The following is a 26,564-nucleotide window of genomic DNA, read 5'->3' on the forward strand; positions in this document are numbered from 1 at the left end:
CAAAATAAGTTTTTTATCTAGGTCCTATATTAAATGGACCTTAAAATACCGAAAAGATGAATACTCGAAATATTTCTTTCAAAGCTAGCTTTGGACCACTCTCAGAATAATCTAAAGTTTGCAATGACAATAAGGTGCTATTTTGTATTGCTATGGTAGAAATCCTCCTGGAACCGGATTTAGAAAAAATAATTTTCAGAAATCTCTCATGATCATATTTGTTCACGTCAGCAATAGAATATTCAGCTCAATATTGGTGTAAAAAAAAACCTTCACCCCATACTAATAAAACTGCTTTATTTCAGTCTTTACGGGTTCATCAATTTACTGAATAACATTCTGGAAGAATTTAAATTAGTATGCATTTTAATTTCAACCCTAAAATTATTGGCAAAAACTAATGCATAATATGTCTTTGGTATGCAATTACAGAAATATAAAATAAATTGCAATAACTAACTTAAATTGATAAATGCAAACTGATATAAAACTGGTATAGTAGTAGATACATAAAAAATGTGATTATAGTGATCTCAAAAATAATTGTATTTAAATGATTGTTAACTTTAGTTCATACCACCTGATGGAAGCGATTTTTTTCTTTTAAAAGTATAACCTTTCAAAACAAATAACATATAATAATAAACATATTAAAATAACAACAGTAAATATTAACTAATGCCCAATAAAGACCTCTAAAGTATATGTATATCACTTAAATAATAAGGCACTCAAGTAAACATTATCTAAAAATCATTTAAAAAGCTATTTCTTAAAAATAGTATAATTATGGTATGTATATGGTCTTTTTTTAATACGCCCAGTCTTTGAACCAATGCTTATTACTTTAGTGAATTTTTTTTACCAACACAATGTATCCAACTAAATATTGTGACTAAAATTATTTAATTTACGTAGATTCGGCAATAGCAGAGACATGGTGTATTACCATGTAGTCATGGTAATACATCATAATGCACAACGGTTGACCAATGATTATTGAAGCCCAAACGACAATGTTACCAAATCGCTCACCATACCGTTTTTCCACGAAACGTGAAAGATAGGACAGCGGCAACTGACCCATCATCCCCATAAACGCCCAAATTTTGTACGTTCCTAATGGGACGCTGACCTAAAAGTAACAAATTCTAATAGGTAATGAATTATACGTGTACGGAATAGTATAATGTTTTAGTTTAAGTCGTATTTACAGTTCCATGGAACAAGGTTTGACAGATATGATATTAGTTGACAGTTTGAGACGTTGGCTATGTTACATGACAGCTCTCATAGCTGCCAAAATTGACTAGAAAGTGCCCTGTTGGTATAAAGTCTCATAATGGTGTATCATTTTAGGTAAAAACAGTTTAAGTTGTATTTAGAGTTCCATGGAACAAAGTTTGACAGATATGATATTAGTTGACAGTTTGGGACGTTGGCTTTGTTACATGACAGCTCTCATAGCTGCCAAAATTGACTATAAAGTGCCATGTTGGTATAAAGTCTCATAATGGTGTATCATTTTAGGTAAAAACAGCTTAAGTTGTATTTACAGCTCCATGGATCAAAGTTTAACAGATATGATATTTATTGACAGTTTACGACATTCTCTTCAGTCAAGTGACAGCTGTAACAACTTGGCCCTACCATCAAGCTATAAAATACCAAAATTTGTATCGAAAATTGATTTCTTATCTAGAAAAAAAAAACAGTGATCAAGTAACTTTTAAATAATGATATTTTATAATAAAACATTTTGAATTACGATAATAATACTATTTTAGTATTTCATTATGTAGCTACACACAAATATGGTTGGAAGATGTATTTTCATTTCATTCATTCGTTTCAAATTTGTTTGCAAACTTTAAGTAGTTTTCTTTTTAATAACTAAAATTTAATTAGACCCATGTTTTGTTAATTATTTTTGCTTGGTTACCTTCTGTGAAATCACTAAATATTGCATTTAGATAAAAAAATTTTATAAATGGCTTGAAGCTGGGGCAGAAGAGAAATAAAATACAAATAACGAAATAAGAATTTAAAATCAAATAAAAAACTACTACTTACCTTACCTTACAAAAACTACAACTTAATTATTTACTTACTATTTTTAGTAATCTAAAAACTTACCATATATTCGTGAAAAAATGCGCTTAAAAAGAACACCATCATGCTGGCAGTACTTCGGCTATAACCCTGATCAATAATAGGCCAGTACAAATGTCTGACAGCCCATCTATGAACAGGCAAATTCCAGGTCCTCCAAAACACATCAATGTTATTAGAGTTCCACCAGTCTGCGTAGAAATTACGATCGGCAAATTGTAACACTTCACCGATTAAGTTCAACCAAGAGTGGAAGCAAATGTAGAACATTACCAACCAAGCCAAATGGTTAGGAATCTATTAAAAAATAATTAATAATGATTAATGTTAGGGAAACTTGGTGGTTTACTTACAGATAACTTCAATAATCTTTCGGTAGCCACTGTGTAATCCATGTTGCTGAAAGGTATTAAAGAATTTTTGACCGAGGGTATCATCCACTGCTGGATCACTGCCAAAATGATTTGAGTGCCTGCTAAAACCTCAAACGCCCTCCTCAATAAAAATCTAAATTTTAGATTTCAATCAGAAAACATACAAATTTAAAAGCAAAAACATTTACCGTTTTCTAATTCTTTCTGTACGGGGAAAATTCAATTCATAGCACAATGTGGGCGCCAATAAAAAGTAATAAAAATCTATCAAATTCAAATTTTCTGGATACTGCACTAATCCGCCACTAAGGGTTTCTGTTGAGCTTTTTTCAGAACTATCTTTATTGTTATTTAAGGTTTTTTCGGCGTTTTGCATGTTACTCAACGAAACTGACTGCCTTCGAAGGGTATTAGAGTTGGTTTGTTGACGTGCAGTGCGGCACCATAAGTTTACTTGAATATATGACCACATTTTTAAGAACAAAACACTATAAAGCATGCAAACTAATGAGGCTCCAACTAAAATGTTTAGTTACAATTAGACAACTTTTGCATAAATTTTACAGTAACTTACTTAAACCAAAACCTTCTTTAACATGTATTAACACCATAGGTACTAATATCACAGATAAAAGATTTATTATGTGAGCAAGCATACCAATGTTGCTGGGTACAATTTCCTAAAACAATTATTATTCTATTACCCTCTATTAGGTGAGTAATTTATTAGACAACTTACAACCGAAAGACCTTTTTCAATTATAAGGCACAAGAAAACTGGCACAATGTGATCTGGAAAGAAAATACAGATTAATTTAACTGTAGCTGAAACTTACTCAAAAAAATAATAAATCCTTACACAACATGAGCATTAAAGTAGGGCAGTCTGAACTTTCCTGGTTTATTAGAACGTACACCCATTGTATTGGATCCACTCTTATACCGTATCTAAATGTTAAAAAATGAGAGTAGTTAGCACATTCTTGTCAATTTTAAATTGTTTAACTCACTTGATGAAATTTTCTAAGAAAAGCCTTAAACCTCCAATAGACAAAAGTAAAAAAGCCCAATTGATAAAACCAGTGAAATTATCGAATCCAGAATTCCAACTGAACAAAGAATCTCTGGGTCGATGGCATCTAAAATCACATAAAAATATTAGTATACAGTGTGTCCTGTTGATTCAGTAATAAAACTAATAAAAGCATAAAATACACATAAAAGCACAAACAGTTTTAAAGATTTTTTTGTGCAATTTATTAGTGATAGACTGACTTAGATAATTCTACAATCGATACCGATCGATTTCGGTCTATCGGCTGTCTTTTTCCACCCCAGAAAAGGTCTTTTTCTGTGTTTTCTACCATCAGCACACAGTATTTTTTGTAAATCTATGAAGGGTTTGCAGGAGAAGGTTCCAGCTCCATCAACAACAAAAAATTCGTGCATGATGAAAAAATCTTCTACCAAAGTCTCAATCAATTAAAATGTGAAAGTATGCAATATGAATTACGTTATTTCACATTTTTAGGCTTGCTGGATACTGAGACTCAAAGTGAATTGCTTAGTCCCCCTGTAAGTTACTTAATCTGGAATGATCTGAATGATGTGATAACAATAATTGTACGTCATATTGTTATACATTTTTGTTTTTGTTATTTTAAATGTGACTTTCACTTTTGTTTTATTGATATAAATATCTAATTTTAACCTTTAACCACAGATTTTTTTATTACAAATATTACTTTTTTTACTATACAATAATTATTAAAACTATATCAGCCTCCAGACCGATATTTTTTTATATGTATATCGGCCAATATAGCCGATATCAGTATCGGTATCGGTCGATTACTACAATTATAGGAGGATTTTTTTTAGATATTGTGATGCTAATGTGGAAATTAAAGTTATTATTGTTAGTTTAATTAAAATATAGTAATGTAAGGTGTTTAAACCTCCTTCTAAATAAGAAGTCTAGTGAGACGTCTATGTTTGTTTTAGTAAAATTGCTGGAATAGTTATGCAATAAATCAAAACTTGGAATAAAAAAATGGGCATGAAACAAATGTTACACAGTTAAAGGGCAGAGGGTTCATCAGGAACAGAACAAAGAAAAATACAGAAAAAGAAAATGAACAGAAAATTAACATTAAAATATGTTGTGGACAGCAAGTCAATAAAAGTTGTGCTTTTAAAAAATAATGGAAGTTTAATAATTTAGGTAAGTTTGTACACTTGACTGTGCTAATACTTTACAAGTCACTTATTATTTCAAGCTGTTATATTTTAAATAATATGATGCTAAATACTATATACTTTATTGGTTATGTATAAAGTAATACAATTAAGACATAAATGTAGTTTAACAGCTCATTTCAATTTACGTCCACAAACAACAAATTATAATAATTGTACCAAGTATTGTTTATATTTCATTTACATACAGGATAATTAACCGGCCTACCTGCTAAATAAAACAACTCAAACGTATGAGATATAATGGATATAATGATAAACTTGATAATTATCTATCAGCCTTTAACAACCATATTAAATTTCTAAACTTTAATGTGTTTGAAAGCTAAATAGTTTTACCATAATATTGATCTACTCCTTGTCCCTTGCCTTGTCCTATTTACTGTTTTGTGTAAAATGTTTTAACTTGGTTAAAATATTCTTATTATTAAGAATATGTACTTGACTGTAAAGTGTGCAATCATTATATATAACCAAAGTAAAAAACAGTTGAAACAGGTTCTTGTACAGCATAAATGATTATCTACACCACACTTCCAGACTTTTCATGTTAAAAACACTAAAGTGGGAACATGCAATTTACTAGTAATAAGTACCTATATAAAGCTGAAATGTCATGTAATTTCCACTAGGTAAATGCTAAAGTAAATTTTTGTGTTTTTAACACAAATTTTGCTAACAAAGTAGAGATCATATTTCAAAATAACTAGAAAAAGCAGAATAAATATAAATGAATACTCTCCTATTCAGTTTTGTGTTGTAATATTTCTTTAACTAAAGACAGTCAAATTTTTTTTTCAGACTTCTTTGCAATTAAAATAGCACATTACTAATAGCGAATTCGACTGGCAGCACTAGTGCGCACTATTCTGCACTGAAAGCACACTCGCTCGGTGCTGGTTGTTCGACTGACAAAGTTCTGCACTGGTTTTGAAAATATTTATGTTCGTCTCGGAAATGCACTGATTTAGTGCGGTCTGTGAGAATTCGGCTGGGTTGCATTTGGTGCGGTGTTTTAGCACTTAGTGCAAAATTTTAGAACTGTGCTGCTAGTATAGTTCTAGTTCAGTTCTGTCTAGAGAAACAAACAAAACAAATAAATAGAAATGGTGTCAACGGCTTTACTTGAAGAATTTTTAATAAACACGTCATCTAGCAGCAAGAGTGATTCCTGAGATGAAGAGTGGTTATTATACATGACAGGAGAGAATGGTCTCAGATAAGCGGGTCAAGCAAGACTACTGCTTTTTACCCTCCCATCGCTGTAGACCAAAAGGAAAGGTCCGGAAGAAGGACTCCGTTAACAGTCACTGGTATTTCCCTTGAAATATTTCCCTTTCGGGAATTACCAGTGTTGCAACGGTGTCCCCTGTCCTGGGTGAGAGTGCCCCGGCTGACAACGGGGCTCTTCTGCGCTCTTCTTGTCTTGAATTCTTCTTTCTTCGTCAGCTGGTCATCCTGGTGGAGGTCATGGTGAAGAGTGGTTAGCTTGCTTGGGACAATTTGATAAATTAGATAAATTTTCTGTTAATTGTCAATCCCAGTCGAATCAACCTCGTTTTAATAACTGCACTGGTGTGGCTCGCACTTTCTTAGTGCAGCGTGCTAACTGCACCTAATCGGAGTTAGAGCAACTTTTACATGGCACTGAGAAAATACGAATTGAACTGGGGTAGGCCGTGCACTCGGATAGTGCTTCCCAGTCGAATTCGCCATAACTGTTTAAATGGCAATATTTTGTCTTAATTTAACCAAATTTTGTATACCTAATTTGTGTCTTGTCAAGAAAGTTAATCTATTCTTGACATCTCAACAAGACTCTTTGAATTGAAGTATTTTACCATCTTTTTATTTTTCAATGTTCTAAAAAATTCTACTACTTTCCCATTAAAATATTTCAATATAAAACATATTTTAAGGTAATTGAAATATGCCTTGTAATGGTCTAAAGGGCTTCATTTTTTAAAATAAGTTGGTAAAATCTACTGACATGTTATTAAGGTTATAATTGCACATTCAGTTATTAAAAAAAAATTAAAAATTGTGTAAGTGACAATAGCTGGGACAGTGAGTACCTAATGGTGGATTGTAAATATTTAAGGGCACTCTAGGCTCAAATTAAAACTTATTAGCATAGGGTGCTCTTATATGTTGGTTCAATCAGCCCTAAGTGTCTTTGAATGTGCATTAATTTCAGGTATTTCGTATTTCTAACCCAGAATAATCCTGGCTGAAGTCATTTGCCTAATACAAGATAAAATCTTTTGAAATCAATCAATCTAAACTAAATAGGTAAGCATGTTCAGAAAATTTAGGAATCAGAAAGTTTGAACCTAAACAGTAGTTACCTAAAGAATAAAATTTAGTGGAACTGACTTTTCATCTGGACCTCAAATGCGTATCTTTTTATAAAAAGATAAATTAACAGGGACCATGCGTCTTATTAAGAAATGTATGAGGTACTAGGAATCACTTACGGTTTATCTGGTTGATTTTTTCGAATTTTTTGCTCAACAGCCTGGATTTCTTCAGCCTTTGTGGCACTGAGGGCTCGTTTACGAACCACTTGAACCCCTTCAGTCATTTTATCCTAAAAATCCAACAAAACTACTTTGTATTGTTCTAAAAAGTGGAAGAAACACTTTAAACAAGGGATTGGAACAAAAATTAATTGGCAAAGTTCATGACGACATAAACGACAGAAAACGGAGGACACCGATAAAGTGCAGGCTATTCACAAATTTTTTTCTAGTTTCATCTTGATATCAACCATAGATATCAACCTTTGAATGTTGGACAGTTTTTAATGTTCGGAGTTCGAGGTCAACAAAAGATAAACAAAAAAATTATGATAAAAAAACATTTTTGACATTAATGAAATTTAGGGTTAGGAAACATGCCGATCTCATCTAACTACGTCAAACAAGCGAGATAAAAGATACAAAAGTTCAATAAGAGAAAGGAAGATAGCAAATCAAGACGAACTTGACAATTTCGAAAAGCCCAGGAACCAAATTAAATTTTATTATATGTAGGCAACACTCTATTGCACCCTGTGTAACTATGGTTGCGTATAAAGCAGCGCAAGTCAAAATCCTTACTGTATATTATTATATTATAGCGAAAGCTAAAGAATGGCTAAAGTATGATTTAAAAATAATGTTGTAATAACATCAATTAGATAATTCACTTGATTAATGGCGGATTAAACCGACGTATTTAAGAGTACCTAAGACTGCACCTGGTTGTGCAACTCCTTTTTTGAATAAATGAAACTAATGATGTGGAATTTTTACATTAGTAAAATTAATTTTTAAGTTACATTAATAAGAAATTTTATTTTTTGAGGCAACCCGTAATACATTTTCCTACACGTGAGATTGTGATTGATACAAATAGATTACTCATAACATTTTAACAGTTGACAGCGGAAGTTATTAATTTATGACATCCATAATTCGAACAAAACGTCATTCGTAAAATGTCACTGTCAGTGTAGGGTGTAGGAGGAGTAGGTGGGATCTGGGATCCAACTAGATTATTCATTCAGAAATTCTTTCAGTTTGGTTTTTACTTTTACGTTCAATAGTACTAGAGATTGATGTTTCTTTACAAATTTCCAATGTTTTTTGCATATATCCGTCATCGGTGAATCATACATTGTGAGGCGGTACTCGTCGAATGATGGTAGAAAACGCAAGACTCGCCTTAGTCGCCTTTATTACAAGTACACAAACCTGTTGCATGTTTAGTAAATATTTTTAATGGGATGCAGTGTTTATTACTTAGCAGCTATATGCTATAAAACCAGTGCTTTAATACAGTAAAAGACAATGGGATTGTCGTTTACAAAAGAACCTGAAGAAAATGGGACGGAAACTACTGAATACTCTTCAATTGTGGGCTCTAAGCTCCATGGCAGGCAAGCCAGCATCAGGCAAAGTACCATCAAAGCAAAGGCCAAACAGGCCATGCCTGATCCAGGAGAGTTGGAACGCCGATTTACCAAAGTTTTGGTAAGAATCTATACATTTTAATGTCCTGTGTAGGTGCTAATCTATTCAATTTTTTTAACTTTAAATGCAGATTGTTATTATAATTTATGTTGCTCTCTTATAGTTGTTATCACTTTTATGAATGGGTTGAATCCCTTTCCTTTCCTATTGTATATTTACTTCAAAATTATGTGGATATTTCAGTGTAAGTCTCCAGTGTAACTCAGTCACTGTGTTTGATATCAAATCAGAGTAATGTTGTCCTGCTTCCTGCAATTAATTGGAGAATCAAGGCTGTTTATTAAATGTATGATGTCAGCTTTTCACCCATCTAATATCTATCTATCTCTATTATATTTAATAAACAACTATTTAGGTACTAGCATTTTCCAATGGTATTAAAATCTTGATTAAAATAATATTCAAAACACAACTGACACTAACTTTACTACTAGTTCAAGTACTAATACAGTTCAGTAGGTTATTTTATAATTATTTAAAACTATGTTACCAGTCAAGAAGCCTAATTATTTAAATGGGTTAAGCCTTGAAACTGCTTTTCTGGAGGTTTTTCTCTTTTTCCACTAGGATATTTAAAACTAAGTTTAAAATAGATCAAGAGATATGAAATGTACAACAGCAGGAATAATTCATATTGGCTATATAATTTTAAAACTGTTTAAAGAAAACTTGTGAAGTTGTCGAGGAAGTTGTAAAGGCTTGATCATTACAGACAAAACTGCAGGAGAGTCTTACAAGATCAATAATGCAAAAATAAAATTTTAAGAGCAATAGTTTGGTACATTTCCTAAATTTGAGGCAAAACGAATTATGAATTTGATCTTACTAAGAAGAAATAACTGGAATGTATTTTTAAGGTTCTTTCAACCCTTTTGTGCAAATATAAACAACAAACCACATTTTGTTGTTCTAAGTCTGAACAAATAAGTTTGATAAGTATGTTTGTTAAATTTACATGTTTCACAATTTATGGAGTAAAATTGTAGAATATGTTGAGCAAAAGTCATGCTATTTCTACTTGTATTTCTAGAAATTGAACACATTTATGTACTTTGCTGAGAAATTGTCACTCATAAATACCACATGACTACTTGGATATGTGTTAATCCCAACTCTAATAATTGGGATTAGTTGTATCATAAAGTACCTAATAAAAATTATAATTTGGTATAAGTATAGGATAAATTTAGAAGCTGTCAATGCTGCCACATGAGTTTTTAAACTTGAAACTGGTTAGTGTTTCCTATTGTATTAAACCAGATATTGAGTTAAATAGAGAGATAATTTAAATAGGGCTACTTATCAGAGCTATGTATACTCAAAAAAGCTTGTAACCTCCTATTGTAAATTACCTTCCTTGAACTGGGAATGTTAGATTTCTTATCATTATTCCCATTTGCACCCATAGGGGTTTGCACTGTTTGCATGTTTTAAAGAATATGGCAAAAAAGTGGTAGTATTATTGTAACTTCTGAAAGACACAGGAACACAGCAATATAAGAAATACCTCGAGAAATACTCTTAGAAGTACTACTATGCCATCACATATTTGTATATTGAAAGTAGTTTGCATAATTTATTATTTGTTGAAGATTATTTGCACAACTTTTAGTTGATGTTGATCCAAATTTATACATGTATTCATATTTTTTTTAATGTGGCAACACTGCAGCTGTAGTGCTTAACCTTTTCATGGTTATGAGATACATTATATTTTCTCATTTTATTTGAAATGCTGACAAATTTTGATACATTTATTAAAGTTATTTTCTATGGTGAACAAAGTGCAGACCATAAATAATAAGTATTAAGTGGATGTAAGGCATTGGACTGCTTGAACTTTTTTTTAATAATTGACAATAAAATTACTTGAGAAGGATGGGTTAGTTTATTTTTATTTGTGGGTATTAACCTGTATATTTACTAACCTTTTTACATTTTTTAATATACAGGGTGTCCTAGATCAGACTGATTGAATGAAAGCTGAAAATAAATTGAGAATGATTTTAAAAGCTTGTAACTGCAGAATTCTGTTTCTATTCGTTTATTCTAAAGTTTTTTTCGTCTATTGTATATTATAACAACACTGTAATGATCAGTAATGTCCAAGGTATCCATAAATCAATAAAAATTTCACCTAAAACAAGAGTAAAAAAAATAATAGGAAAGTCATAGAGATAAGCTTTTTTATAGCCTGTCTTAGAGTTTTTGTTCTAGTTACTTAATTAAGCTTTATTACTAATTATTATTGATAAAAATAATATAAAATTAAAAACATGTTCAATCCAAAAGAAAACTTATTAGCTTTGAAACTTAATTGTGCTAGTAAAATGCGCATGACTAAAAACCCCAAGAATGCTCACTAATTCCCTGACAATGCCTACAATTTCCTAATAATGCTGTCAATTCTCAAGTAACACTCACTAAATTTTACATTTCTTACCTACACTAATGCACCAGCAGTTTATTCTTTGCTTGGACCTTAGAAAAAAATACTTAAGACAAAGTGAGAGTGAGAACTACATAAGGCTAACTTGGTTTTAAAGTTAAAGTGGTTCATTCGCAGCTAGGACACCCTGAATAGAAGATATTGTTTATTGAATCTGAACAAGAAATAACTAAACTTGCTTACCGAAACTCTGTATAATTTTGACTGCATTTGTTTACATTTTTGTTACCAGGACTTAACATCTGTGAAACTAATTTGGTATATTTTTAACAATTACTCATCTTTGCAAATGTATATATTTATTAAATATGTCAGTTTCAAAGTGTAATAATTATTTTAGGCATCTATGGATCTTCCTCCTGATAAAGCCAAACTACTAAAAAGTTATGACTCTGAAAAAAAATGGGACATTATCTGTGATCAGGTTTGTGTGCTAAAGATGACATAAATATTAACTCAAACTGGCTTTTACTATGTTTAGGAAATGGTACAAGCAAAAGACCCTCCTTCTTACTATCTCAACAAGTTAAGAACCTATCTAGACCCAAAAGCTTCCAGAAGTCATAGAGTAAGACTAAAGCATAAAATTTACAGCAATTTAACTGAGTTATGAATGGTTTTTTAGAAACGTAAAATGGTGGTAGAATCTACATCCACACAAGTGTTAAGAGATCTTGAAATATCCCTCAGGACGAACCACATAGAGTATGCAGGTCCTTTGTAGTTTAATGTGAATAACTGTCACCCACTAAAATTTTAGATGGGTGCGAGAGTTTCTCAATGACGAAAACAAAGGTTTGGACTTGCTAATTGACTATCTAAGCTTTCGTCTAGGAATGATGAGACACGAACAGAGGATCGCTGAGTCGCGATCCTCTTCAGAGGAAAGACTGACTTCAAATACTCAATCTAATTTAGGGTCTAATACTTTTGAAAAAAGCATAGATAAAACGTTTGATAGGTACTTACTATTTTACCTATTTATTTCTGGAGATTACGGTGCGATTGTAGGTCAAATGGGTATATGCGGATGTCAATGGATGTTAGCGACAGTCCCAGTTTGAAGAGGAGATCCAAACATGTCGCCAAATTAAATATGGGTGAATCTAAAGATGATATTCATGTTTGTATTATGTGTATGAGAGCAATAATGAATAATAAGGTAAGTTGATTTATTGAATCTTAGTGATCTAAGTTAAAATGAATGTTGGACTAAATTTAGCACGTATTTAAACAATATAACAACGTTGCAGAAACTGTGTTAAGATAACAATAGTTCCTATCAAGGAATAAAAACGAAATTGCTTGATTAATAAGTCTATTGTGGTTTTTTTATGATTCAGCTACTGTCATTATTTAAACTGTTTGAATGCTTTCCAGATAAATAAATGACTTAATTTTTATTTCTGATAAATTGCTGATTTAACACCTAACAACAATAACGGAACTGTAACATTTATTTTGATTTTTCAGTACGGTTTTAATATGGTAATACAGCACCGGGAAGCAATCAACTGCATATCACTTAGTTTAATGCACAAAAGTCTCAGAACCAAAGCCTTAGTTTTAGAATTACTCGCAGCAATATGTTTAGTTAAAGGCGGACATGAAATAATATTGTCAGCCTTTGACAACTTTAAGGAAGTCTGTCACGAGACGCACAGATTTCAAACTTTAATGGACTATTTTTTAAATTATGATGTCTTTCACATTGAGTTTATGGTAAGGTTTTAAAGTACAAATGAAAGCCAATGGCTTAAGTTTAACGTGAATGCTTTAGGTAGCCTGTATGCAATTTGTAAACATCATAGTTCATTCAGTTGAAGACATGAATTTTCGGGTGCATCTCCAATACGAGTTTACCGCACTCGGATTGGATAATTATTTAGAAAAATTGAGATTCACTGAAAGTGAAGAACTGCAAGTTCAGATATCTGCTTATTTGGATAACGTATTTGATGTAGCGGCTTTGATGGAAGACAGCGAAACTAAAACGTCAGCTCTGGAAAAAGTTACTGAATTAGAAGATGAACTAGCCCAGGTAGAGCAAAACACGTGCATAACTAGAATTTAATTCACTTGAAACTATCTGTTTAGATGCATGAGCGGATGCAAGATATCGAGCATGCAGCTTTAGAGAAAATTGCCATGTTGGAAACTGAATTAATTCAACTGAGGTTGGTTGTTGTGACCACTTTTTATGTTATTTATTAAGTGATAGTTTTCAGGCAAGACAAAGAAGATCTTTTGGAATTTAAAAAGAAAGCGGATGAAGAGGTCAGTACGCTTAGAAGGGTAGTTCAAAACCATGAGCAGGAATCCAAACATCGGCAGTCCCAGTTTGAAAACAAACTGGCCGAGTTGCAAAGTAAAGGATTGTCTCCTACCGAACAAGTTCCTCTTATCAATACAGGTAAGCATGGTTGTTTTTTATTGTACTGTGAGATAATACTGAAAATTAAACTTGTCTATTACATTGCTACCTCATCGTATTTTGGCTTGATGTTCCGCCTAATATATGGGTTTGGCTGTATATTACAGCTTAAAAAGCTTTATTTTTATCAATAAGAAACTTGGTAATCATTTGAAAAGTGTATTTCCTACCAGGTTTTATAAGCCCAACTAGCAGAGTTTTAAGCTAGGATGAATATGTTTTTGTTGACATTGCAATAAATGTAATTTTATTGATCTTTCTTATCTAAACTGATTCTGATTTACTTAATCAGGCTATTTCTCAGTAATCATACATTTTTTACAAATAATCGGGAATAGGAATTTATTCGGAGGTAATACCACGAAAGCTTTATAATTACCGCTTAAATGAAAAAGTTTCCAGTGTTTGTTTTTGTTCCATAACAACGTGAAGCTATCGTTCTATTTTTTTTTCGAAAATTATTGAATTACCGTTTATTAATACCTTTCTTGCTTCATAACGTTACCAAGGTTGATTGGAAGGTTTTTCGGTGCGCGTATGACCAATTCAGGAAGTCATGCAAGCACGGAAAACCTATTTTTGGACGAATTATTAACGAAAACGAGACTTAAGAAAAAAAGACATTACTTGACTAATTTCTATGACTAGTTTAAAGTAGTTCAAAGATGAATTCATTGTTGTAAGTTATCACTATCAGGCAATGTCCATAAAACGTCAAAAAATACTGCAAAAATCTAAATATTCCAGCATTTACATATTAAATGACAATGCAGGTTTGTACTAAATATTTGTCGGCTTATAAATTGTCTTAAATTTAATATACAGTGCGTTTTTTTTAACGCGCAACATAGGATTTCACGTGGTTAAATTTTTAAGCCCATGTTAGACCATGTTATTTTGGAACTACAAGTATAAAACTTGACGGGTGGCTGTTTCGTACCCTGAAGCTTAAGTAAGTTTACCAAATCGGCCTAAAAAGTGTAAAAAGCTTGCAAAAAATCATCTTTTTTCGAAAAGGTTTTATCCTTTCATACTCCCTGTATGCATTGTTGTTCTTTGTTGTTTTTGATACTGGCACGGCAGGTAGCAGGTAAAATTTGGCGTAGAAAGTAAAACAGGGTGATCATTAACTTTATATCAAGAAAGTTAAGAACAAAAGAAGTATTTTGATAAGTGAATTGTTCAAAGTGACCTCCCTTTGAAGCCAAACAGTATTCCAAACAATCATAAAATGCCCTTTTGACGTTCAAAAGATGTCGGGTCGTGATGCAGTCAAAATATGTCACTTGCTACCTGCCCTGCCAGTATAAAAACAACAAGGAACAACAATGCATACAGGGAGTATGGAACGATAAAATCTTTTAGAGAAAAAATTATTTTTTTCCAGTTTTAATCACTTTTTACACCAAATTGGTAGACCTACTTAAGCTTCAGGGTACTAAAGACACACCCGTCAAGTTATAGACTTGCAGTTCCAAAATAAAATGGTCTAACATGGGCTTAAAAATTTAACACGTAAAATCCTATGTTGCGCGTTAAAAAAAACGCACTGTATTGTGCTGTACGTTTCTATTTTAAAGCCATTTTACTCAGCATAAATAAAAGGAGTAACATTTTCGTGCGGGCGCACAGAGAAACCCGTTTTTTATTAGTCCTAATAGAGATAAAAATACAAGGTTTTCAAAGAAGTATAAAGAAAATTATTTAATTCTCAAACCTAAGTCTTAAAAAATAAATGATACTGTCAAAACATTGGCGAAAGATTTGTAAATTTTGTCCAAATTAAATCAGAAAGTATTCCTCAAAAAATTAATTAGAAAATGTATACTAATTTGTAATTTGACTTTTTTAAGGTTAGTCTTGGAAACTGTTGGTATAAGCTCAATAATAATATGCAGTTTTATTTTTTTGTGTGATCTTACATGTTGCAAACAGTTTGTGTTTTTTTATTTCTAGTATTTGCTACAATCGTAATTATTAGAACCAGAGATATCTAGGATAGGTGAGTAGGGTGAATAAGGAAAAAACCACAAAGTCAGAAGCAATGACAGAATACCATTTTGAATTTTCATTATTGCCAAAATAGTAAGATAGTAAGATTACTTTAATTCCATTAAACTGTTCAAAAATTCAAATAAAATAACACAATATTTCATAACTAAACTAGACCAAATTCCAATTCCAAATACTGCAGTTGAGTATTTCAAATACCAAATACCAGAACTTAAAAGGACTTGAAATACTTTTTCAAATACTGCCCAGCTCTGGTTCAACATTGATGATCGCATATAACATATTATATACAACACAAAGTGAAAAAGCGTCACAAGATTTAGTTTAGAACTAAGATACACACTTTCACTTCATCTAAAACCTATTCTAGAGTTACAATAAAATAATGATGGCTTTTCAAATTACAGTTCATTATTAAAATCTTGTAAGCAATAGGGTTCCAGATTTATTAGCATTTCTTTGATTTCCCGTTTGAAAAGTTTCTCAGATTGTATTAATTTAAACTTATCTGGTAATATATTTTATGCACATGTAGTATGGACAAGTTTCAGTTACTGCTAGCCGTGGCTGTGGGTAGTTTACATTTAGTGACCTCATGCTAGTTTTGGCCACAAGATTAAATAAGGGTTTGTTTCTAATAAAAAATACTAAACATTCATATATGTAAAGTGCATATGCCGTAAGAATTCTCATTTTTTTAAAAACTGTTCTACATGTTTCGTGGTAGCCCATCTTATTTATTATCCTAATAACTCGTTTTTGTGTTACAAAAATGTTTTGCATCTGACTTCTTTTACCCCAGAATATTATTCCGTATCTCAACGAAGACTCAAAATTTGCGAAATGCAACTGCCTACATGCTCTCTGGCTCATATATCTGCCAACAATTCTAATACCATAACATACTCCATTGAGTTTTGTGTTTTGTTATATGTAAGGACCAGTTATTAATATATTTATTGATGAAAATTCCCACAGTTATGACAGCTGTCGTGTCACTTAAGAAAAGTATAAAAGTGTTTCTTAACGTCAGAACTGTCAAATTTGACTCCGTGGAGCTGTAAAGGCTACTTACAGTGTGGTTACTCCAAGAAATACATCTATATGGCATTTTGATGTGCCTTTATTCATCATTTTCCAAAAATTCTTTATATTCTCTGGGAATTTGATCCAAAAATGAATTTTTAAAAATTTTCCAATTCTAGGTTTACTCATTTCGCCCTGTATAGCATAGCATATAAAATAAGCAAATATGTAATTAAAAAGTAAGAACAATTTTGTAATATATTTTTCAGACTCTTCAGTATCTGAATACTCATCTTCTTCACCTTCAACGACTGCTCCAACGTCGCCACCCGATCCTCCTCCACCTGTTGTGGTTGCTCCCCCGCCACCTCCTTGTCCACCTCCCCCACCAAAACCACCAAGTGTCGGTATTCCATTAGCACCCATACCGCCACCACCAGCTGGTTTTATGCAAGCGCCTGAGGGAGCTATGACTATTAAGAGAAAAGTTCAGACCAAGGTATTTTCATTGAGGAAAAAACTCACACAAAAGCCACAAAGCAAATTATTTTTTTAGTACAAACTTCCGACGATAAACTGGATCGCTTTGAAACCTAATCAGGTTAGAGGCACTGTGTTTAACGAACTGGACGATGATAAACTGTACAGTCACATTGATTTCGGTGAATTTGAGGAGAAATTCAAAATTGGTCCGGCCGGGTATCTTGCTAACGGTGATTCTGAAACCGACGGACTTCAGACTTACCCTAGCAAACGGTAAAACCCTTAAAAACTTTAATTATCAAACTGTAAACAATCTCTCATTGCAGATTCAAAAAACCTGAAAATATTACATTGCTTGAGCACACCCGACTTCGAAATATCGGTAAGTTCATCCAACTGAACTGTAATTCAGTAATAACTAATGTGGTTACAGCAATATCACGCAGGAAATTAGAAATGACGCCCGAAAAAGTGATAACAGCAATTAATATGTTGGATCTAAAGCAGTTATCTCTGGAAAATGTGGAACTACTGCAAAGGATGGTGCCCACAGAGCAAGAAACCAAAGCCTACAAGGAATACGTGCAAGAAAAGAAGAACATAAACATTTTGACTGAGGAGGATAAGTTTTTGTTGCAGTTAACTAAAGTTGACCGGATATCAGCCAAATTGTCGATTATGAATTATATCGGCAATTTTTTTGATAGTCTGCATTTAATACAACCTGTAAGTTTTTACTACAAAATGCTATAAAGGCATTAAATTGTTGATTGTTTTCAGCAAATACACGCTGTAATATCAGCATCCAACTCTGTCAAAACGTCTAGAAAACTACGATCGGTTTTGGAGGTTGTTCTAGCTTTCGGCAACTACTTAAACAGGTAATTTTGCACTTTTAACACTTAAAATGTGTATTTATTATTCATTTTCACAGCGCTAAAAGAGGACCAGCCTACGGGTTCAAATTGCATTCCTTGGACTCGTTGTTGGACACAAAATCGTCAGACAAACGCACCTGTCTTTTGCACTACATAGTTGCCACGATAAGGCAGAAATTCCCCGACTTGCTGAATTTCGAATGCGAGTTGCACTACATAGAAAAAGCCGCTATGGGTTCGTCTATTTATTTATTTTTTGTTTTCACTAAATTTTTGGCAATATCTTGTTTTCTAGTATCCATTGAAAACATCTCTACCGACGTTCATGAACTGGAAAAAGGTATGGACGCTGTGCGGAAAGAAGCTGAAATTAGAGGAAGGGGAAATAACAGTTTGGTTTTGAGAGATTTTTTGGCGAACACAGAGGATAAATTACGAAGATTGAGAAGTGATTTCAAGCTATGTCAAGAGGTAAGTTCAATTAAATTTTCTGGGTGTGTGTGTGTTGAAAAAATTGATTTTATACAGGCTTTCCGGGAATGCGTGGAATATTTTGCGGATTCTGCCAGGACGACTGATGCCAACACGTTCTTTTCTCTGTTGGTGCGTTTTGTGAAGTCCTTTAAGGTAAGTCAGTATTACTATAAATATTTTAAGTCATAGAAATGTGTTTTAACATCATACTAGCTATTTTCTATTTGGGAGCACCTAATGTTAGTCCTATTTTGACCTATAAACCTCTATTGCCATTTTGAGTGCCAGAGATCCCTAAATGCTACTGACAATCTTCTAAAAAGTGCCAGAAGCTTCTACAAGTGTCTTAAACCTTCCCAGAGTTGTTTTGAATTGTCAGAGGCCTCTAGGACCGTTTTGAAAGTTCCATACCCCTCTAAATGCTATTGAGGACCTTGTAAAACGTGCCAGAGGCCTCTACAAGTGTTTTAAATCTTCCCAGTGTTGTTTTAAGATGTCAGAGGCCTCCAGGACTGTTTTGAATGTGCTAAAGACTTCTAAATACTACTGAGAACTTTCTGAAAAGTTCCAGAGCCCAGAGAGAAAACTTCCAACTGTCTTAAACGTTCCCAGAACTGTTTGAAATTGCCCGAGGTCTCTAGGATCGTTTTGAAAGTTCCATAGAGCTCTAAATTCTATTGAGAACCTTCTAAAAAGTGCCAGAAGCTTCTACAAGTGTCTTAAACCTGCCAAGAGTTGTTTTAAATTGTCAGAGGCCCTGAATGTGCCATAGACCTCTAAATGCTACTGTAAACTTTCTGAAAAGTTCCAGAACCCTCCACACCTGTCTTAAATTTTCCCAGAACTGTTTCAAATTGTCAGAGGCCTCCAGGACCATTTTGAAAGTTCCATGCCCCTCTAAATGCTATTGAGGACCTTCTAAAACGTGCCAGAGTCCTCTACAAGTGTTTTAAATCTTCCCAGTGTTGTTTTAAATTGTCAGAGGCCTCCAGGACCGTTTTGAATGTGCCAAAGACTTCTAAATACTACTGAGAACTTTCTGAAAAGTTTCAGAGCACACTTCCAACTGTCTTAAACGTTCCCACAACGGTTTGAAATTGTCCGAGGTTTCTAGGATCGTTTTGAAAGTACCATAGAGCTCTAAATGCCATTTAGAACCTTTTAAAAAGTGCCAGAGGCCTCTACAAGTGTTTTGAATGTGCCAAAGACCTTTAAATACTACTGAAAAGTTTCGGAGCCCTCTACACCTGTTTTAAACTTTCCCAGAACTGTTTAATATTATTAGAGGCCTCTAGGACCATTTTAAAAGTTTCATAGACTTCTAAATGCTATTGAGAACCTAAAAAGTGCCCCTAGAAGTGTCTTAAATCTTCCCAGAGTTCTTTTAAATTGTCAGAGGCCTCTAGAACCGTTTTGAATGTGCGAAAGACATCTAAATGCTATCTGTTATACAAGGGACGGAAATTTCAATCAACATTGCAAATCTTTATAAAGAACATATGTTGGAGCACATAACGCCTGGTCATATAATCACTTTCTCACAAAACCATCTCCAACCGTCAGATTACGTGAGATCCCTCACATGTCGTTCTGTTGCAGCAGAGGCAATTTTGTCCCACCTTTATAGTTGTATAATTATCCTATTGGATTTCTTAAAAGTAACAACAAAGAGAAATAAACCAGAAATGTTTAATCTAGTATCAGAGCTTTTCCAATTACCTATTAGTAAATTCTCCTAACTTATTCTAGATTGCAGACCAAGAAAACGAACAGAGAAGAAGACTGGAACTGGCAGCGCAAAATGCGGCTAACACTCAGACTAACGAGGAGGCATACAAAAAGCCAAAATGCAATCCGAAAAAGCAGCAGGTATGTTTCACAAACGCACTCGCACAAAAATTAGTGTTTAGCGAACTTGGTTGCACGCTTCAAAATGGCCATAGCAGTCTTGCTGACGTAACGCTTCAGTTTGGTTGAGGTTAGGGTCCCTCTTTTTTTTTTGAATTTCAAATGGCTTAGCTTACGATAAACGTGAAAATTGTTTTTTGTATATAATTTTTTTTTATTGAGAGTAAGAGAGTGTCTAGGCACATTAATCCTACAATAATTTAATTCATATGCCATACTTGATATTAATTATTTATAATGTTTACTACTGTTCTCTATTAATAAATTGCTTCTATTAGCATAAACAAGCATGCCTAAGATAGCGGTTATATTACTTTGCATTTTGTTTATTTTTTCTCTTGTTTATAGATTATATGGTTTTTGCTTATATCATGCATTTTCCTTTCAGTGCTCATCCTTCCTAACTTTTTTCACATGTTTCATATATCAACTATTAACGAGTCTTAATTTAAAGACACTAAAAACATTTTGTTGAGGCGACCAATCGCGCTTTGTACTTGTGAAGTTTTTGTGTATATTTGTTGATGGTTTGGTCAGTCCGTCGTTTTGTGGTTTTGTTGGGGTTCTGTTGTGTCAGTGTTTTGTTCATAGAAGTATTGGAATTCTAAGTTTAAGTGACTACTTATTGATAATTGCAGTTTATTACTTTTTGCACTATAAAACACAGTCAAAATGACTTGAAAAAAAGACAAACTCGCACTTGTAGTTTTTTTTTAAATAGAACAGTAGAAAAATAGAATGTGAGGAGTTTTGATTTGAAATCAAAGGGCGGTAATACAACTGAAACCTCTCACAACATTAAAATCACTACTATGATGGATTAAATCTACGGATCAAGCTTTTTGCTCAGAACGACAATATATTATGTTGTGATTTAGTACACAAATTGTCAGGATGTTAACTTAATGTGTAAATCAAACTTAACCACTTAAAAGGGAAGAGAGTTTTTCCTATTTGTAAGAAGTACTGTAAATAAAATAAACGAATTGCAGAATTTAGCTTATTGATAGGTAAGTATCACGTTAATTGTACGTCATAAGAAACGGTTCTAGCAAAATTAGTATCTTTAGAATTGTTGCAATATAAATGGATTGAAAATGGTTTTATGCAAATGAAACAAAATTTTAGCAATCATTTTAGTTTGAATATTTGCACCAAAGTAAACCGAAGTCTTTAAAAAATTTACTATAATTACAAGGAGTAACTAAAACCCTACTTTTGGTAGTTCTTCTTTTTCAGAATATTACCTTTCTTATAATCTATACAATGTACGCAAATATTCACAATAATGAATGACAATTTGAAAATAAATATTACTTGCAACTTTCTTTGAATTTAATAGTCAATTGTATCTTGTAAATTTATGTCACATTTTTAGATTATACTTTATCAACACTTAAAGATCTGCTAACTTACTGGTTTCCATATGGACTATTTCAACTACTAAAGAACTTGTAGTAACATCGTTTTCCGAAGAGTACAGGAGAAAAACCAGGAATGTCTCAATTTATACTACTCGAGATAGACAAGTTGTAGGTTTATTTTAAGTTTTATTAATCTGGATGGCTATCTGGATGATTTTTCTTCTTCTCAGTCCTTTTACCCTGTATAGTAGTGTAGTGATACTATTTTATGTGTTTGGATTTGTTGTTTTCATGGGTTTCTCTTTCATGACATCCATACTTTGAAGCCTTCAATTCCTTTTCGAAATTTCTTCATTATTAGTGGTCCTTCATCTTCATCAATAATGAAGGTATAGTCCGCATACCACAGGTTATTTATTTTTCTCTTTCAATTGATATTCCGCCTTCCCAATCGTCAAAGACTTTTCTCATGATGTATTCGCTGTATATGTTGTAAAGGGTGGGGGAGAGTATGCATCCCTGTTTGACACTGGCCTCTATGTTAAAAGCTTTGGACACTGTCTTGTTCTGACCTGTAATGGTAGAGTCTCTTAATTAAAAACATCAAATGTTTGGGAACACTCATCACTCTCCACAGAAGTGACAGTTCACAGAGTCTACAAAACACAAATAGAGTTTTGAGTTTTTGCCCTCGATTTTTTATATGATCTGCGATCATCAAGTAGCTGCTCCCGTGTATCCTTAACTAGTAATAATCCTCTCTGTTCATCCGTTATATGTGAGAGTAGAAATGTTTTCAAACGTTCATTAATGATGTGGAGTAATACTTTGCATTCCGTGTAAAACCATAGAGTGTTGGGGTCTGTAGAGGTGTCAGGCCTTTCTTAAATGCTAACCAACCGTTGTTTTTTCCCTGAACTCTTCATTTTAACTTTTCCATGTGATATTGGGCGTCCAAACCAATTTGATTTATGTTGGTAATTTTCCTGTTTTGGTCAAAAACATTACAATGCTGAGACTGCATATGTGCGAATGTCCATTGTCATCTGACCAGCAAACCTGTCAAATTATATTATATTAGCTCTACTTGATCTACGGAACTTCAAAACGAACAGAGTCTCATTTTGTTTCTATTACTTACAAGTTTAGAGTAAGCTGAGATCTGGTGTGAAAGTTTTTTATATAGCAGAGTTTTAACCACCTATCTTCTAGATATTAGCCTAGATTGTTAAATAAACTAAACCGCTCGTGGAAATAATCGAGAGCCCAATTTTTTGTCATTTTCAACATTCTATATCTTCGAAATGCCTTGGTCCAATTTAATAAACCAAAAAGATTTTTATATACCATTTTGTATTCATATACCAAAACCTTGCTGACAAGGCCAGTTTTCTTAATTGAACCGAATTGTTATACAGGGTGTCCCACGACGAAAGACATCGATCGATATGATAAAGACTTCCGATAATAGGAAAGTTTTTGAAATTTGCTAGCATAGTAAAGTCAGTAGGTATACCAAATACAACTAAAATATTTTAAATGTTATTACACCTCCGGTTATACAGGAAGTAGCTTATTTTAAATGGAAGACCCTGTATAGTTTTCAATATTCCTATGGTTTCAAATATTGTTCACGTATCGTGTTCAATGGTCTATCTTTTTCCTATATCTATCTATCTTCAACGGTTTTTAAGGTACACAACGAATGTGACGTCACGATGACATAATTTGGCAAAAACCATAATTTGGTCAACTGTCAAATTACGTCATTGTGACGTCACATTTGCTCTACTAGCTCCATGAAGAATGAAAACGAATACACCATCGGAATTGTAGTGTCATAGCCTCTAACCAGAATGAGGTAGAGCAAAACGGTTTGCCTGTTCCTATCTTAACTTTTTGAGATCTATTGCGTGGTTATATTGGAAAATTCGACAGGTGTCAATTTGTTTGCTGTTTAGTGTCAAAATTAAAAATGTTGCCAAATCGTTGCTCAAAAAGTTAAGATATAGGAACATGAAATCCGTTTTGCTATTAGCCTGGTTAAATAGCATCTGTGTGGTTCTAAATACTTCAATTTTGGTATAGGCCAATATCTAGAGAAATAGCTATACAAAGACTTTAAAAACTTGAACTTTTGATATTTGGTATGGCACTTAGTAAATGCCTATATCTCTAAATTTTCTATACTATATAAATTTATATTAAACAATTCCTATTTGACATTCAAATTAGTACTTTGTTGGGTTCTTTATTTCGTCGTCTTACTATCAAAAGCTTTGATTTTTAGAAATTTAGAAGTTATGACGTTTTTATAATCCCTAAATCTTTCTACAACTAAAAATCAAGATTTTTTTCTTAAAAGCTCATTACTATACCTTTTAGTGCATTTTAATTCTAAATTATGATGAAACATATAATGTATCAGCGCACACTGGACATTTTTTCCTGTAAATTCTTGTCCAAATGATTTTTTGATAGAAAGGCGACGATTTTCTTTACCATTTTTTGAATATCCATCCAAAAATTGCAATTCTTTCAATTGTCTGTTTTTGTATAAATAAAACGTTAACAAAATCACAAATGTTGACCTAGTATCATTTAACAGGATGCCGTAATCAATGAGCTTAAAACAAAAACGAAGATGGTCCAAGAAAAGAAACTGTTACAACAAGACGAAGTTTATAATGGCGCCCTGGAGGACATTCTTTTGGGGCTTAAAAGCGAACCGTACCGAAGGGCGGACGCCGTCCGACGAAGCCAACGCAGAAAAATCGATAACAATCGACTCTCGAAAACAATGGATGAAATAGAGATTTAAGGATAATTAAGATTTGTTGATGCAGATTAATCCATTGCCTACAGCTGATTTAACTAACAGATTATTAGCTAGCTTTAGTACTGTTATAAACGGATACTTTCTTGAGCTATAAATTGGTCTTGCTTCGTTATGGTTCCTTGAATTTATATTTACTAACATTTTGCTTAAGGCCAGTTCTCGGTGACAAACACTTTATAATGTGCAGGGTTTTTTTAAATTTGAACATATTTTGATGTTTACCAATGTAGAAATATTACGTCTTCCAAAAACCGTCTTGAATGCAACAACGAAAATTAATTTCTTGAAGCAAAATGCTCGTTTGAAAATTTGTACTTTTCCTCACCAGTCTATTAAACCAAAGTATCATTTGATCGTATTTTTAATTTGACTAGATTCACTTGTAGGGTGAATAAAAAAATGCAAAAGAGATTGATAGTCTAGTCATTTTTCAAATTTTTGAAGGAGCATTTCCAGTTATTAGTGACTTACACTGTCGCACTTTACCTACACGTACAACGGTATGAATAGCTTTAACCTAGAGGATTACTGTGCCTTTTTTAAATTAGGATGTTTATATACTCATATATCATGCACATTCGAACAAAATTGCATTTAATCTATTAAGAATTTTATTACCTGTTATGTTTCTATGAGAAATTAAGGGATTTTTTATTTAATGAGTTTGCATTTAAAAGAATTTATTTTTTTGTATATGTACGTGTGTAGTTTGTTTCCAAGGCCCTGTGAATTATTGAGTTAATAAATTTACGACAGTGCCTTAAAAACTCTCATCATTCTTGTAGGAATATGGAAATTAACTTTAAGTTGTATATTTAAATATACTTTTACTATTTACGCAAATATTTTTGTACTGTCTCGAATTATTGAAAAGAAGGCAAATTAAAAACATATCATTCAAATCATATTTTATATTGATTTTTTGAATTTAAGTGCAAATTTAGCACCATAAATAATTATTATATCCACGTTTTGGACGTTTACGGAAATTTGTGACTTTCTATTCATGTTTATGCTTAGCACATTTTTTATAAATACCAGTTGTAATAAATTTTGTACATTTTTAAATTAAATCGTTTTTTATTTACTATCCTGATGTGTTTTTGGACTTTTTGTTTGAAGAGTAAGTATCGGCAAAGATTGAGAAAAGTGTTTTTTTATGGACTTGTGTTAGTATTCCAGGAATAAGGACCCGATGTATAGTGACTTCAGACTATAGTTTCCGACTCATATAATCCGTTTAAACGATTGAGCTGGCTAATTGTCCAGAAAGTTTTAAAAAGAGACTAACTGATAGAAGAAGAGCGAAAACGATTGAAGTGGCTAATTGCCCAGAAAATTTTAAAAAGATGGTAACTGATAGCAGAAGAGAAGAGTAAAGTTTGGCAAATATGTGAATTTTCGTATTTCTTCCGAAACTTTCCGGGAAGATAGCCGAACCTTTGGAATTAGCAGTTTTCGTGTGTGGTTATATGACATATTTGTTTCCACGTGCCCATCTCTAATTAAGCAGAGGAATGTGTAGAAATGATTGAATTAGCCAGGGCCCTAATTCTTGAAAACAAGGAACGGAATGCTCAAGAGAAATGTTGATAGAATGTGACAGAAGCAGCAGACAATTGAGGGTTCCTGTCACATTCTACAGACCTTTCTCTTGCTAATTCCCTTCCCTCCTTTCAAGAATACACACCCTGCTCAATCAAAATTGCTCAAAAGGGGCTACTCAGAGCTGGCTAATTGCCCAGACAATAAAAAAAAAACAAACTGATAAAAGAAGAGCGGATGAATGTGTTGAAATGATTAAGTTGGCTAATTGCTCAGAGAATTAATATAATGATGATCTGAGAACAGAAGAGCGGAAGAATGTGTTAAAATGATTGAACTGGCTAATTGCCCAAAAAAGTAAAAAAGGTCGAACTGATAAAAAAATAGCAG

The 26,564-nt window shown here is 32.8% G+C and overlaps 2 protein-coding genes across 2 annotated transcripts; one reads left to right on the plus strand and one right to left on the minus strand.

Moving 5' to 3' along the window:
• Nucleotides 1-280: 280 nt before the first annotated feature.
• mdy (diacylglycerol O-acyltransferase) lies at nt 281-7,590 on the minus strand. Its single transcript, XM_081979216.1, has 9 exons — nt 7,223-7,590; nt 3,497-3,625; nt 3,346-3,434; nt 3,226-3,278; nt 3,061-3,166; nt 2,675-3,005; nt 2,466-2,619; nt 2,137-2,409; nt 281-1,135 (listed from the first exon to the last, which is right to left on the minus strand). Exons 1-9 carry the CDS (start codon nt 7,327-7,329, stop codon nt 911-913), a joined length of 1,467 nt encoding a protein of 488 aa, XP_081835342.1. The 5' UTR covers nt 7,330-7,590; the 3' UTR covers nt 281-910.
• Nucleotides 7,591-8,233: 643 nt separating this feature from the next.
• Nucleotides 8,234-25,702, plus strand: Frl (formin-like protein). Its single transcript, XM_081979215.1, has 20 exons — nt 8,234-8,761; nt 11,551-11,634; nt 11,692-11,778; nt 11,836-11,915; nt 11,971-12,171; nt 12,222-12,372; nt 12,684-12,932; nt 12,991-13,251; nt 13,308-13,387; nt 13,439-13,623; nt 16,953-17,182; nt 17,240-17,439; nt 17,493-17,548; nt 17,600-17,892; nt 17,947-18,047; nt 18,101-18,279; nt 18,340-18,515; nt 18,573-18,671; nt 20,268-20,387; nt 24,399-25,702. The coding sequence occupies exons 1-20, from the start codon at nt 8,579-8,581 to the stop codon at nt 24,609-24,611; spliced, it is 3,228 nt and encodes a 1,075-aa protein (XP_081835341.1). The 5' UTR covers nt 8,234-8,578; the 3' UTR covers nt 24,612-25,702.
• Nucleotides 25,703-26,564: the final 862 nt, after the last annotated feature.

Source organism: Ips typographus, linkage group LG4 (genome assembly GCF_016097725.1).
Source record: "Ips typographus isolate SLU linkage group LG4, UJ_Ityp_2.0, whole genome shotgun sequence".
In the NCBI taxonomy this organism is placed as follows: domain Eukaryota; kingdom Metazoa; phylum Arthropoda; class Insecta; order Coleoptera; family Curculionidae; genus Ips; species Ips typographus.

What these genes read in the sequence shown, in the direction of transcription:
- Frl (XM_081979215.1), top strand. Translation starts at nt 8,579, where the DNA reads ATGGGATTGTCGTTTACAAAAGAACCTGAAGAAAATGGGACGGAAACT. An exon ending in TAGAAGATGAACTAGCCCAG is followed by an intron (nt 13,252 to 13,307) that starts GTAGAGCAAAAC and finishes CTATCTGTTTAG; the next exon opens with ATGCATGAGCGGATGCAAGA. An exon ending in AGAGAAAAGTTCAGACCAAG is followed by an intron (nt 17,183 to 17,239) that starts GTATTTTCATTG and finishes TTATTTTTTTAG; the next exon opens with TACAAACTTCCGACGATAAA.
- mdy (XM_081979216.1), bottom strand. Translation starts at nt 7,329, where the DNA reads ATGACTGAAGGGGTTCAAGTGGTTCGTAAACGAGCCCTCAGTGCCACA. An exon ending in TAAAGAAGGTTTTGGTTTAA is followed by an intron (nt 3,006 to 3,060) that starts GTAAGTTACTGT and finishes TAAACATTTTAG; the next exon opens with TTGGAGCCTCATTAGTTTGC. An exon ending in CATTTTTTCACGAATATATG is followed by an intron (nt 1,136 to 2,136) that starts GTAAGTTTTTAG and finishes TGTTACTTTTAG; the next exon opens with GTCAGCGTCCCATTAGGAAC.